At 39.3% G+C, this 15,240-nt stretch overlaps 1 protein-coding gene across 2 annotated transcripts in view; it reads right to left on the minus strand.

Moving 5' to 3' along the window:
* WWC2 (WW and C2 domain containing 2) overlaps positions 1-15,240 on the minus strand; it is a 108,059-nt gene that overhangs the window by 11,642 nt on the left and 81,177 nt on the right. For both annotated transcript variants that reach the window (XM_031048939.2, XM_031048941.2), the window contains 8 exons: positions 13,322-13,445; positions 10,732-10,812; positions 10,561-10,647; positions 7,232-7,424; positions 5,403-5,567; positions 5,000-5,115; positions 3,825-4,017; positions 1,714-1,878 (listed from right to left, as the gene is read on the minus strand). In XM_031048939.2, the coding sequence (XP_030904799.1) occupies positions 1,714-1,878; positions 3,825-4,017; positions 5,000-5,115; positions 5,403-5,567; positions 7,232-7,424; positions 10,561-10,647; positions 10,732-10,812; positions 13,322-13,445 (1,124 nt within the window). The remainder of the gene's footprint in view (positions 1-1,713; positions 1,879-3,824; positions 4,018-4,999; positions 5,116-5,402; positions 5,568-7,231; positions 7,425-10,560; positions 10,648-10,731; positions 10,813-13,321; positions 13,446-15,240) is intronic.

Genomic DNA, 15,240 nt, shown 5'->3' on the forward strand with positions numbered 1-15,240 from the left:
CTGTCTTTTCACCATGGAGCCACTACTGGGAGCTCACCGGTGGATATGCACAGGTGCTGTCATCACTGGTAGTCTTTAAGTACTTCTAAAGGGTGATTTTCAAAGGCACCAACAGACTTTGGGTCTGTCCTTCAGGGCTCAAAAATCTTTGTGTTTTCTGTAACATCATATGAGAGTAGGTGCTTTCTTATAACCAGGCAACCTCTTCTGAAGAGAGAAGCTGGCAGTTAGCCAGAGCATATCCAAGAGGCACTTTCATCTAGGACAGCACCACCAAGCAAGCAAGGCTAGGTTGCCTGTGGTGCAAGCTGGGGACTAGGACTGGGAAAACCCATGCTAATCAGCTGTGGACTTGGGTGCAGCTACAGTGCCACTCTTGAGCCCCAGCAGTGCACTACATGTATTTCTGAAACTGCAAAAGATTCATCTGTGTAAACATGTACTTTCCCTAGAGTGCTTTGCTTTCAGGCTGTACTGTACACAATGAGAAGAGAATGTTTTACTTAAGGTATGCTTTTCAGATTCTGGTTTCTGGCAGCAATGTTTGAAGCTACAAAACCCCTGTACTTTTCTAAATGAAAGAATGTCCAGAGCTTATACTGTCAGAACAACTAGTCTTACTTCCTGTCAAAGACCTCCATAGGCAGCAAGGTAAGGCTGTAATTTTTTGGCAGTACAACCAATTTCTAGTGTACGGAGATGAAGATGAAGGCTATGTTATGAATTCAGCCAGTAACCTACCCAAATTATGTAAAGACTGTTACTAAACGATCTGCAGTGCTTCATTCTGGGGGGTATATGGAATAGTTATGTAAGTGTGTAAGTACTGACCATAGATTTTACTCTACTTTTTAGGCCAATATGAATCACAGAGAAGCAATCAACTTTAATATTCCCAAATTATTAAGGCAACCACCTCTAACTGAGCTGGAAAAAAATTAAAGCATAAGTATTTTCAAAGAGTTATACTTGTGTAAGTAACCTGCAGAAACTATAGATCAAATTAAACTGCCTTTTCTAGGGTGTCTGTAATTAAAATCTATAGAGCTGGAAATCCATACTTAAATCTTCAAACACATGATTTTCACAGTTAGTTTAGCAGCAACAAGGCTGACAATTTAATCTTTTTCCACACTACCACAGATCCAGAGACTGGAAAACTTTGTTGCCGAAGCTACTTTTAAAACTCGCCCCTAGGCAGCGCTCACACATCTTTCAAAAATGTAATTAGAGCAGGATTTGGGCTGCCCAGGTTTAAAACCAGTTGAGATAGAAAGCAAGGTTTAAATTGATGACTGAGCTCTTTCCACACTGTTACCCTTAAATGGTTATTAAAATATGGTAATGTAATGGCAGTTTACAGTGAACTCTATTCTGTGTTTTAACAAATTATTTTGCTGTGAGAGAGCTGTAGCTGCTGACGCACAGGGAAACACAGTTTTTGCAGATAGCCAGCACAGGCATCTGTGTTACTTCTCTCCAATAAATGTGGTTTTGCCCTAGTAAAGTTGTTTTGCAAGAGCATGCAACTGATGAAAGTCAATTCTACTATGCATCAGGTCAGTTAGGGAAAGAAAGAATTTAGAGAAAGCACAGCCTTTGCCTCTTGCAGGGAAAATTGGTACATGACTCACTGTCATTAATGCATCATTCCCAAGAAGTTAAATGACTCTTCAGTTAATAGCTCCTCATCCCAAGTGTTTTTCCTCTTACCCTACAGATGTATTGGTTCCGCTCGCCTGGAGAGAAGGTTTGTGAGCGCACTATCATGCTGTTCCTGACAAAGGGATGCTGTCTTGAGCTCCAGCTGGCTCTGTCCTTGGGTCGGACTATTGTGTTCTCATTAACAGATTCTTCAGTGTTAGTCTCTTTATCAACCTATGAAAAGGAATTTAGTTTATAAGAACTACTGTATACAGACACTTGCCACCACGTAGTTTTTTTGCCTTTGGATTTTATAACCATCCTTGTTACCTTGCAGTGGATGGCAAAAGGCCATCAGCAAAAAGCATCTTGCACACACAGAGAGGCTACGCTAAGAAACACAATATTCCCAAACTTAACAGTGTGTGGAGAGAGTCTTGGAAGGTGCTCTTTGTATCCAGTAAAACCAAAGCTTTTGTAGAAAGGCCTGTGCTGCCCTGTAGATCGTCTGATGCAATCATGGTGCAACAAGTGTTTTGCTTTGCCATTTGCAGACATCATCATTATTGTTATTATTATTATGTATTTATTTTGTTTTGCATTTTCAGAACAGCAAGGTTCTGCCATGCCAGCGATGGTGCCTCTGCACACTGAAAGGGGCAGCTGGTAAAGTTACATTGCCCAGCTTGTTTCAGACATACTGTCATATGTCCCCAAGCCCCAGCAGCAGAGCTGCTTTACTGTGACCTGCAGACCTGTGCCAGCCCTGTGAACCCAAGGAAAAGACACGATTAGCTGCTGTCCCCCAGAATGGCTTGCTGCCTACAAAACATGCCACAGAGAGCCTCAGGTGGCCACATCCCTGCAGGTAGCACAGCTCGTGCTTATTTACAAGCAGCATTCCTCTTGACAGCCACGAAAGAACAAGCACTGGAGCAGCTGGCACATCAGTTGTCAATGATCTGTGCTGGGGCATTTTTTTCTGCATGGGTAATTTAATGAGGGTCATGGTTTTCAATGTGCAGGTGATAAATACAATGACCCAAATAACACAAGTGCAACCCTGAGAGGATCTGGCACATGAAGACCTGTGCTGTGGCTGGGTTTAAAATGAGGTCTGCTATGCCTTTCACTCACTGTCTGGGTCTGTCCAGCCCAGGTTTAGCAATACACTTGTGTGCGTGCCTAACCTTCAGATGGTGTCCTTGATGTCTACCCCTTGCCAATTCAGGGCTTTGATCTATATTTGCTTACTACCCAGCAGACTGTCAGTCCCTTTGTACCATGGCCATAGCTCATTTGGCATCTTGACACATTAATTGGAAGTTAATTACCATTTCCAGCAAGTCCATTGAGGTGCTGAACTTATGTATTGTCACAAACCTGAAGGAACGAGATGTCATTCTTTACTTTTTTACCTTTGGTATTTTACAGAACCTGTGGGTTTAACATACGCAAACATTATGATGCAGAAAGTTGTTCTAAAATTTTTATTTCTAGAGTATGAGCCACCATGCTAGGGATACGTTTACTAAAAATTTACTAGAAGTACTTTCAGGAAGGTGGAATATAATTTAAAGTGAACAGTTAACAAAGTCTCATTGCATGTTCTTGTTATATGCAGTGTGTGGGCAGTTCAATAGTCTACAGTTTAACACATTTTGGAATTTTCTGTTCATTAATCTTTCCTCTTCTTGTCTGCTAAGCCAGTTTTTGTACTTCACACCCTAAAATAAAGGGAAGAAATCAGGGAACCCCATCATCCTCACTGGTTTAGAGATCCTGACCCCTGCTCTGCCTTTTCCCGTTTATCAGATGAATCAGAAAAGAAAAAAAGGAAACAATGAAACAGACGTGTAGAAATAGTTTAAATATGCACAAGTTGCAGCTACTGAACTACATGTGTATTTGGAATATTCTCCCTATGCAGCAAAAAACATATGTGTTTTTAGTTAATTGGCTTTGACGTCCTGCCTAACATGTCTGTTAAATATCCTCTTCACAGCTCAGACAAATGTGACCACACTGATTTCATTCAAAGTATATACTGACAAGTGCTACAGCAAAGGCCGCACTGAATTGTAAATGCTCAGATGCAGCAGACTTCTACATTAACTGCTCAGAAATAGATCTCCAGACACAGAAAGCTACCGTAGAAATGCATATTTCAAGATATTCACCAGTGTTGGTGTTGCAGCAGCTTGCTGGCTTTCATGGGCCTCATCACTGTTCTCTCTGTCCTTGTCTTCATTTGCTTCTGGTGCATCAGTGAGTAACCCCATGCCATCAGTACAGTTGCCTTCTACTACCAGCTTAATGCCATCTTCCTCTTCATCCATGATTTCACGAGAGGCATCTGCGAGCATTTCTAACCTGTATGGACAGAAGTAGCTCAGGCTTACTCTCAATCTGAAAAAGCCCACCAGAGAAATAAATGAGAAGGCCTTGGCCATCACCCATATATAATGTACATAATTTCCTGACAGGGAAAACAAAAGTATCACCCAAATGCTTCCGTTAAGTTCACCTAAAGGCACATTTCATTATATGCTCCAGTAAACCCCAGCAAGCTCCACTACAGTTCACCTTCGAGACAATTATGACAACATTGCACTACATTCAATGGCTGTTATATTGATACTTGTGAAGAACTCTGGTTGCAATAAGTTCATGAAACAAATGTGCAAGTCTCTCTTTCACCTGTAATAAAGCATGTTTATTTCTACACTGCAGCTAAGAAATTGCACAGGAACTCAACACAGCAATTTAGAAAGAAATCTGTTTCTTTGGAAAGTTCACATGGTCTTCAAAAACAAGACCATCAGTGGAAACACATACACACTGACTCTGCTAGAGAGCAGCTCTTGTTTCAAATCTTAGTTGCTTATTAACATTGATGAAACTAGTATTTGATACAAGACATTCTAATGGCTTAGACTCCCCATGTGGCTTCATAGGAAGATGTACATGGAATGGAGGAGCGTCAGCACTAGGAGTTATCAGAGCAGCCAAGATACAGTAAATCTGAAAGAAGGTGAATGAATTTGCCACACAACAGAACAAGACTGGTGGTGAGGCACTGGCACAGGTTGCCCAGAGAAGCTGTGCCTGCTCCATCCATGGCAGTGTTCAAAGCCAGGTTGCATGGAGCTTTGAGCAACCTGGTCTAGTGGAAGGTGTCCCTGCCCATGGCAGGGGGGTTGTACTAGACAAACTTTAAAGGTCCCCTCCAACCCAAGCCATTCTATGAGTCTATGATTTCCTCCAGAAGTACAGCCCTTTCATTTGTCTAAGAATAGGAGGGATGTGTGAAATCATTCAGGCATGAATAGTGAGGGAAGAAGGGTGGCTTTACCAGTCTTCTTCAGAGCCCCTTTGCTCCCGTTCCTCCTCCTCATCATCTTCAGCCAGCTCTTGTTCTACTGCTTCCAGCTCAGCAGATGTCCTCTCCAGCAGAGCTGTCACAGCATCCTGCTCACAAAGAAAGAGAAGATGAAACCAGAATCATGTGATACATAATGTAAGTAAAAAACCTGACAATCCTTGCAAGAGCTGGATTACTCTGCTCCTCCCTGACACCAGCAAACACTTGACATGGATCACAAGCATGTGGGTACTAAAGTGTCAGCATGCAGCATGTAAAGCAATTGTTTTTATATTGACTAAATCTCAAAAATAGACTGTAAAATGATAATGCAATCAAATATACTCCTGTCCCCTTTTAATGTCACATCTCCCTTTCCCAACACATTGCTCACCAAGTCCAATGAGTCCAATGACGGCTTGCTTAACAGAAACATGGATTCTTCATTTTGTTCCCTTGTTTTTTTACCAGGAATTTGCTTGCACGGCAATAGGTTGTACCACAGAGTACAAGTCTCATCAGAAAATGATAAATCTGCCAGACTGATCTGAGTCTTAGCCTGCACAAAAGAAGAAAGTGGAAGAAAATCATTGTTTTATTTCCTGCAAAACAGCTGAAAATAAATTCTGCAGTACTTGACATGTAAAATAGGCTGCACCAATTTGACATGAATCTTCATTCCCTCTTTAATGGTAAAATTTTCTATTTCCCTCCACTTCTAATTAAAATAAACAAATACAAGTACACAGAGAGGTCCTTCATACCGTCTGTTCTGTCATCTTTCATTTCAGTGTGCAGAACATCTCCTTTTGTGCACAAACCCCTCTGTATCACTGTAAGGCACACGTCTGCTTTCTACAGCATTCAATAATGAAAAACTGTGTCAATGAAACCCAGAGCATCAACTCACAGAGCAGCAAAAGTTTCAGTCAATTTTTCAGTTGTTCTACCACAAAATTCATCAATACAGCAAACAATAATGGGTGACCTTGTTTGCTCCAACCAGGAGGAAGCAGATGAAAAGACAGTAAAAGAGATTAAGAAACCCTTTCATTCAGACAAGCGCTGACATCCACTGAGTTGGCACTCTGGGAAAACTTACAAAGTACTTGTGTTTGGGCTGTGCCTTGGAGATTACAACTCTCTGTTCCTTGGCAGAGCAAATCATCTTCAGAGCTGCTGGGCTGCATATACAGCTCTTGCCAAGACTCTCATCTTGCTGCCCAGGGCTTTCTGTTGCGGTGGGTGGTACTCCCGACTCTTTAATTTGACCTTGTGATTAACCCTTATGTCTTCCATGTATTTTTGTTATTGGTGTTTTTTCCTTCACCTCTGTATCCTGCATTCTGTTGTGTATTTGTTCAGCTGCCCTTCCCTTACTTAAAGGAAAATCTCTTACACACTGAAAAAAGCCAACAGATTCCCCAGGAATGAAGTTAACTTCTACATTACTGGAAGTGAGAGGCTGTTCTGAGTAGTCAGAGCTGAGGTACCCCACCACACTCCACATCTCTTCAATGTGTTGTAACTAAAAATCTCACTGTGTTACAAAGTCAGGCTCATGATAAAAAACCCAACTGAGTTGTACCAGACCATGCAGAAGCAATCTGAAAGTAAATGAAGCATCACTAAGTAGCTGATGACCACAATTAATAACAGTATTTTCAAAGTGCCAGTTCCCAACAGGCTGATCTATGAATGTCACGCACCTTTTTTATTATTTCTATACATCATAAAAACTAAAAAAGTGGACATTATATAGTTTACAACAATGTGCAAAAATGTAGTTTCAGTTTGTTCTTTCTGACAAGTTATGATAATGAGGGTTTGCTTTCTTTTTTGGACATACTGTGGCTGTTTTTCAACTTTTACTTTAAAACCCAACGTTAGAGCAATGTTGCAATGAAGTTTGTGGGATATTTTATGTACAAATACCTAAGATGGTATCAATCTGTATTTAAAGGGCTAAGGTGTTTTTTTATTTCACCTTTGTACCCTGCAGTGTTAGAACTATTAAAACACCTCCAAAATCTTCCATCCAGGATTCTGTATCAGGATTTTTAGAGAAAGGCAGTATTTTAAGTACTATAGCAACAACCAGATTTTGCTTCAGAGTTTATCTCCATGTACTGTGGAATTTTAGCAGCCTTAACCATCAGAATAAGAGGGGACACTATAAACAAATGCATGCAAAGAAACAAAGGCAGAAATAAAGCTGCATACCAAGCATTCTTCCCGACGACTTCGACTGACCGCACAAACATCTACTCTCAGCGTCTTCTGTAGCAGTGTGACTTGGGAAATGGCTACTCTGAATATCTCGTTGAGTAAAATGGTTTCCATGGCAGGATGAACTTTCGTGCGGAACAGGCAGCTGATATCAGTTGAGGATGGAAGTACTGCTACCCTAATATACCTGCCAGAGACAAAACTCAGTCTTTACTTGGATGTAAACCAGCACTTGCTGGTGATGCATGATACAAGTTGACCCCATCAACTAAAGCACTGAATGCCAACAAAATGAAACAGCAACAAATCAAGGTGCAATGGAAAAAGGTGAAAAAGAGGAGTGAGAAACTCTTCCTGCCCCTTGCAGAAACATTTCCCAAAAAGGAATTTCTGTGCCTGGCAGGTAGTAGGCAAGAGAGGTAGCTATTTCTGCCTCTCTCCAAATTTATCTGCCGGTTCAGTACCGTGAACACTGAAGATCATGTCCCAGATGGGAGGAAATGTGATCTTAATGTTAATTAAAAACATGAGAAAAATTTGGGTGGATGTAATCTTAAACTCTTAGAATGATGTGAGCAGCACTGAAAAGCAGTGATGTCTTATAATCTTTCAAACAAACAAACAAACCAAAATCTCCAGAGAAACCAGAAAACTAAGGAAAATGAGGAAGAAAATAGCTAGGGCCACAGCTGCTTAAGATCCATTCATAATGTATTAAGTGAGACTTGGAAGAACGCATCTTGCAAGGCTAAGTGTAAGCACAGGGAGTAACTTGAAGTGTTACGTGACTGCATTCTTTTTACGTAACAAATATGTGGGTAAAGGTAATACTAGCTAACCTCCAGGTCTCACTTTAATAGCAGCTTCATAAAGACATTTCTAATGCAATCTGTACATGTTATTTACCTACTGCACAGCTGCTTATATACATGAATGAGCACAGTAATTGTTTTACATCTTTTCTGTGCCTATGCATTAGTCCATTTCTGGTACTGGCTTTAAATAATTGACATTCACTGCAGAACAGAGAACAGTGAAGCTAGCTAAAGCAAGAAGAAAAAGCACACCAAGCAAGATCATTCTGGAAAAAACTTTTCACCCTAGATTTACAGTACTATTACTATATTTGCTGATAATGACTTTGTATATATTGTTGTTGTTATTAAAAATTTAAATTTTACATTAATTAAGCCAAAAGAAATCAGGTCTGTGAGAAATTTGGGTTTGTTCTTTGAACGTGGGCATAACCTGAGCTCCCCAGTTATGCCAAGCTTCTTAGGATAAAGGCTATGATCAAAGTTGAATGGCACGTATAGACTGGAGAGCAGGTATTCAACATCTTGACAAACCAATCGTGAAGTTAAGTGTTAGTGTAATGCAATTCCCATAATGCTGCTGCTGTATTCCCATAAATGTAGGTGAGCAATTTGCATGGTCTACTGAAAACAGCCATTTTAATAGATTAAGCAATTAGGAAACATTTAGAAAAGAGGTGGGAACAGGAGATGAAGTATATTAAAAGTATGTTTAAAAGGTGGTTCATTAGAGCTCTCTTTTAACAATTAGCAGCCAGCTTATTTGCATCAGGCCAGCAAGAGGGGTAAACAGAGAAGGAAAAGGTAAACTGCTCATTGGCTCTGTTTTACAAGAATGCTTACTTTCATTTCAATTAAAAAAGGTGAAGAGTCAACCAATGCCTCAGATTTTATTGTGACAAGCCTATGACTTCCCAACTGATGAAAATATTATCCTGACACAAGTAATGACGAGTATTTGTCTAGGCTCTACCTACTCCAAAAATGAACAGCTCTTGAAAACAGTGTGGAAACAGGTATCAGTAAGACCTCATGTCAAATCTATTCCTCTGTAAAGGTTCAATAATGTACTAATCTGTCCAATTTGATGTTCTGGAAAATGCAGTTATAACACAGCATCATTTTCCAGGACCAATTTTTATCACTGTACATGTCTGTACTATACATCTGTATCTATATATATATACACACATATATCTGGAGACCATGGCAAATGACAGAAAAACTGCTATTTGCAAGGTCTTTCCCTTTCCCTGTCCTTTCTTCCTCCTTCTTTTGTGTAGCTTCAGCTTTATTAAATCTTATTAGCAAGAGGAGGTCTGGATTTCTGCACTGAAGATACTTGACTACTAATTATAGCTTCAGAAAAAGAAGCCAGGTGCGGCCTAACTTTATCTTACCAAATATTTTGTTGACATTCTTTTTATATTCTATATTATCTACTTTTCCTCTTAGCTTCATCAATTCATTCTTCTATACTTTTTCTATATTTTTCTGCTAAATGCTAGTGAACTTGGAAGATGAGCAGGGGAAAGATGGAGGTCAGAGAAGGAAAGATGATCTCAGACACCACTTGTTATTAAGATCAAACAAAACCAAACAGAAAATCCAACAAGCCACTCAGGCCTGTGTGCCTATACATCCTTTCAATATTCAGTGGCTTCCTTTTACCTACCAATCAAATTCAAAATGACGTGGGACAGGCGGAAGGGAACCAGCAAGAAAACTAAATTTTGCAAGGATTATGTTCTAATCTTATTTACCTTCTCAACAGTTTAATCTAGCCTTCCAGCCTGTAAAAAAACCTCACTGAAGTACAAGTGTCCCCAGGGAGCCAAGGCAAGCTGTACTTATTTCTACAGATGGGAGTGTTGGATTAGAATCTCAGCAGTAACGTTTTCTTATTTAGACATTTTTCTTCATTTGCTACATACGATTTCCTCTGCATTATTCTAGACTTTTCCTATTCAACACAAGTTGAATAATACAGTATTTCCAGTTCAACACAGGAACTAACTCTTAACAGATCTCCAAGCACCAGTCATGTGGGCTGGTGTATCTCAATGTGGCTGTGCTTGTCCACCTGCAATTTATCGAATTACCCCTTACCTTTAAAAGCTCACTTAAAAGACACATTATTTTAACATCATTTTACATCAAAATTCCACATAAATGTAAAAAGACAACATTCTGAGCTGAAAGAATGGCAAAGTATCAAAAGAACATTCTTAGTAACAACAGAATAGCTGTTCTGCATTCACAAAGCTACAAAATGTTTTAAAACACTAAATGAATCATCACTAAAAAATCCTTTTGTTTCACTTTAATGGAACGTGCAAATTTGCTGATAACTACTTCCTGCAGCACTGCTGGAATATTTAAAAGCTCAGTACTAACACAGTTAAAGTTTTATATGTATTTTAGTGCTGTTAGGCAGTAAACCAATCAACTCCTTTGAAGAATTTGCACAATTCATTATTGCTACTGCAGAGTGATTGTTTGACTTACACTTTAGAGCCAAGGGGGACAGAAAATGCCAGAAGATTTCTAAGCCGTACAATGATTATCACAAAACTTGAATTGCTGTGGTCATATCTGTTGAAGAAAGGACAACATAAGGGAAGTTTACAAGTTGCATTCACATACAAACAGAAATACTCCCTTTGCTTACTCACTTACCTGAGTCCTATTTGTACCTGGGCAGCCTCTAAAAGTGTTGTATCATCTTCACTATATACAATATCCTCAGTTTCATTTGGTCTAGGGCAAAGAGTCAAATACTCAGATTAAGGAAAATTATAGTTAGCTTACAGCAGTAATTATGGTATGCGTACACAGAACACAGATACATTCTCCTGAACAGGCTGATTTAACTACAGCATGTACTCCAAATGAGAATTTCAGAGCCTACACAATAGAAATACCTGTCTGGGGGACAGCTGCTGCCTGAACAGTTTAACAACTCCAGTAATGAATCAGAAAGACTTTAGGCTGATTACTGAAGCAGGCCAAACTAACAAGCAAGAGAAAAGCTCATGACATTTTCCTACTCGTACTTCGTATTTCTTTATCTCCCTACTGAATACAAAATAGGAAATCAAGATCTGTAATAAACATCAGACCACACGTGAACTGGGTTTGAAATACTGTTTTGAAGAATATTCAAGGAGCAGAAGCTCTGTAAAATAAAGGGGTTTCTGTGCAAACAAGAAGCACCTTTCCTCTGAGCCTGTTTTCAGAAGCATTCAAAGGACCAAAGGGATTCAAGTCTTGCAGCTGAAGAGCAACTCTAGCATTCAATGGAATTACAGAGAATTCATGTGGCAAAATAATTCCAGTCATTCTCTGGGAGGTTTGACTGAGGATGCAGTACTAATGTGTTTCACTGATTTTTTAAAATGAGACTGTTGGGATCAATAAACAAGATCAAGATAGGAAGTGTCAAGATAAGAAATGTGGAGAATGACACAGGCATCCCACAAGATATGACAGCTTTATTTTAAGACTCTGCATCTAGAGGCTTCCTTTTTACCATTCATTTCCTGGCTGATGGCTAATTTGATAGAGTGTGTTTATTTCATCCCCTGCCTTGAATTACTTAACACAAAAGACTGGTCTATACGGCAGAAATCACTGTAGTGCAACTTCTGGAGCACAATGACAAATTATAAGTCGTTTCATACACAGTGCTCATAAAAACACTTCTACTAAACATAAGCAACTCACACAGAGACACTCATCACCTCTTCACTGCTTCCTACTCAGCAATAATTAAGAATATCCACACCTGGAGCTATCACGGAATATCTACAGTCTGTACATCTTAGCTTCCACAAATGGCAATAGCTTCCTTTTGTACACAGGCTTAGGCAACGCAACTGTCTTCTTTCATCTTTTCCTGAGCAACAACAGAAAGACAACAGGAATTTGTTCTGCTTTCCACCTATCCCACTACTTCCAGCTGTAGAGGACTTGCAAGACAAGACTTGGTCCAGAGAACATCCACAGCTTTGGTCCAATGTCTGTTCATTTCTATCCACTGGACATTGTAAATGAAGCAGAGAGTCTGTTTTGATCACAGTGGCTCAGAATCGAAACAAAATGGAAAGACACCAATGGTTACTTGGTTACTGAACCAAAACACACAGCCACAGCCACTCTTTCAAGTGAAAGCTGAGTTTTTAATAGATGGGCGCTTATTTCAGCCCAAAAAGTTGCATTAGGTCTAAATGAAGACATGGAGAATACTAATGTTAGGATTTCAGAGTTCAGGGTGAAATATGGGCTCATGACCTAAGGTGAGATTGAATGGGAACTGCAATAGCTCAGGAGAAACCCTTTTTGTATTTCAGCTTTTTATTTGGCCTCATCTATTTTTATTACCTTTAATTTGTGAAAGATTTGACAATTGATTTTATCAGAGGCCAATAAAACCCATTTATGGTACGAAAATGCACCTTTGTCTGTCCTAATAGAAAAGCATTTAGCCTGGCAACAGAAGATGTAACCATCCTGATAAAACATCTCTCTGAACATGAAAAGGACAAAACATTCTTAATGTCAAGGACTTGCTGAAGTTGAAGTGAAAACTAAAGATCTTGGTTTCTCTCATAGTTCTCTCATAAGTCTTCTCTTATGCAGTCTCAAGTTCATTGTTCTCACTGCTATAAACCAGACAATACTATATAAGCTAGTATGAAGAATCCTGTAGAAGTTATGTATCGTCAAAAAGCAACAACAGCAAATACATTTCTTATATCATGTTTACTACAGTGAAGCATAAACTTTAAACCCCAACCCAAACTATTTTTATACCTGCATTCTAACTGATATTTTATCTTATATTTTCTTTAAAAAAAAATCAAGCAAAATCCTACACAATCTTAAGATTGTATCTAAACAAAACAGTGAGTAACAAGAATCACTCTGAGTGCAGTCAATGCAGCTACATGGCAGAAACTGTACTGTTTGAATTCAGCTTTTCTCCTAGGAACACTTCTAGCACAAAAAAAGCCCAAGATCAGAAGGCAGCTTATTAACACTGCTCAAACAAGTCCTACAAACACCCTAATGCAAGTTTATTAGCTTAAAAAACCCCAATGACACCTCAGTTTGGAAAATGTGCCCTTCTTTCAATAGGAAAGTATAAAATATTTACAAAAAAGACACAACCAATTACCTACTTATATAAATACTTATGGTATTATAGAACTGCTTACAGGTGTATCTAAATTTTTGGTGGGAAGACTTGCATTATTCTCAAACCTACTGTTTTACAGAAGCCTCATATACACCGCTATCTCCAGCTACAGACTCATCGGACACGGCAGCAGATACACAAGCTGTTTTGTCCTCGAGCAGGTTGCTAGCTGTTCTTCTCGATAAGTCAACACCTGCAGAAAGAAAGAAGAATGAAAACTGGTCCAAGAGATTAATAGTCAGAAAGAGAGAAGTGCATTGCTTAGAAAGTTGTGAAGTTGAAAGCAGTGACCCTTAACTGAGTATCACAGAGTAGTTTTGTTCCACATCATTAAACATTCTAAGACTGTAGTGCTCTTACCAGATATTCTGGCTAGGGATATAACCAAACTGATGAACTTGAAAATGTACAGCTATTATTCTTTCCCAGAGATACAGGCTCCTATCATCACCCATATCTGTTGAGCTAGTTATTAGCCTTCATTATCTTCATTGTTAACCCTCATTATCTTGATCTTTAAACCTGCATCTGCTGTGTTCACAATCTGCACTGTAGTAACACTTTGGCTACAGGCAAAGTGCTTGCCTATGGTTTATTAAAGATTTAGAAGTCAGAGAGATACCCTCTCCCCAGTGATACAACTGCTAGAAATGAAAAATCCCCTCTGGTTTACTATCATCAAAAACTTTTATGCTACAGTCTCTTTACTATCAACTACTACTTAGCTTTAATCTTCAAGTCGCATTCATATGCTGGTGTCATGCAGTGAAGCAGCCGCATTCACAGAAAGCCACGTTCTGCAGCACAGTGAACCAAAGGCCTATGCAGTACTTTCATCTGCCAAGGGGTGAGGATATTGGTATGCATTATCATCCCCACCTGAATCATGACTTTACATCTTGTTAAGCTGTTTAGAATTTAAGGCTTCAGATTAGATGATTGATTGCTGCATTCCTGCTTTTATTTATGGCAGTGAGAATGCTTTTTCCTTGATGATGAAGTGCTCTTTCTCTTTCCCCCCACCACGTGAGGGGTGAAGGTGATGACATGATTTATTGATTACCCTTAGGAATTACCACAGAAGCCTGAATTGACTTTGACAATGACAGAGACTGACTGTGGAAGAACTACATGATATTCCAACTTGGTTTCTGACAGCAGGGGCATGTGAAAAGGAGCGAATATCTGTATGGTTCACCTGTGCAGAAAATTCAGAGACAGAGAAGCAGGTGAGCTCTGCACCTGAAGAGCCTGTGCAGATTACTACATGAAAATACTAGCTATGCTGCCTTCAGGTGTGCCTGTCTACCTCCAAGGGTAAGGTTCAGCAGTATTCAGATTTGTAGTCTTGTGAAACTTTAGTGTGTGGGCTGAAATTTTCCATGCAGATTTTATGCCTCTGGCTGAGTTTGTTGAACACCTTCCCATCTGGCATCACTGCAGTTCCAAGAATGAAACTGGAGTAGAAACACTGAAACAACCCCCAGTCTATGTCTAAGGTACTGAAGCCTCACCATGAGATCCATTTTACTGTGGAAACTAGAGCTATTGAAGCATAATTAGTTAATATCTGGCTTTTCAAAATTTAAGTGCGTGTTTTGGCAGCCTTAATACAGATTTAAAGATAATTTGTGTCATATATATAACCCCATATGAGGAAGTATCAGTATGATGAATCACAGAATAAATTTGTATTTTAAAACCATAACTACTTATAGACTTAAAAGACACACTGATGCTATCCATAATGATAGGCCCTCAAAAAAGCTCAAAAGTGTTAGACATCCACATGATGCCCTTGAAATAATTATTTAAAGAAACACATTTAAAAGAAATAATTATGATTCTTCATAGCCTTATGTGCTCCCAAATTCCAAGCCATCTTAAATGTAGTTTTCAAACTAGCTGAATTGCAGCTGATTGTAAAGCCAAACAGACAAGAATTTGTTGTTCATTTGGAAAGGATGTGCTGTTGAAATGCAGGCAGG

This window comes from Melopsittacus undulatus, chromosome 7, assembly GCF_012275295.1.
Source record: "Melopsittacus undulatus isolate bMelUnd1 chromosome 7, bMelUnd1.mat.Z, whole genome shotgun sequence".
NCBI classification, from domain to species: domain Eukaryota; kingdom Metazoa; phylum Chordata; class Aves; order Psittaciformes; family Psittaculidae; genus Melopsittacus; species Melopsittacus undulatus.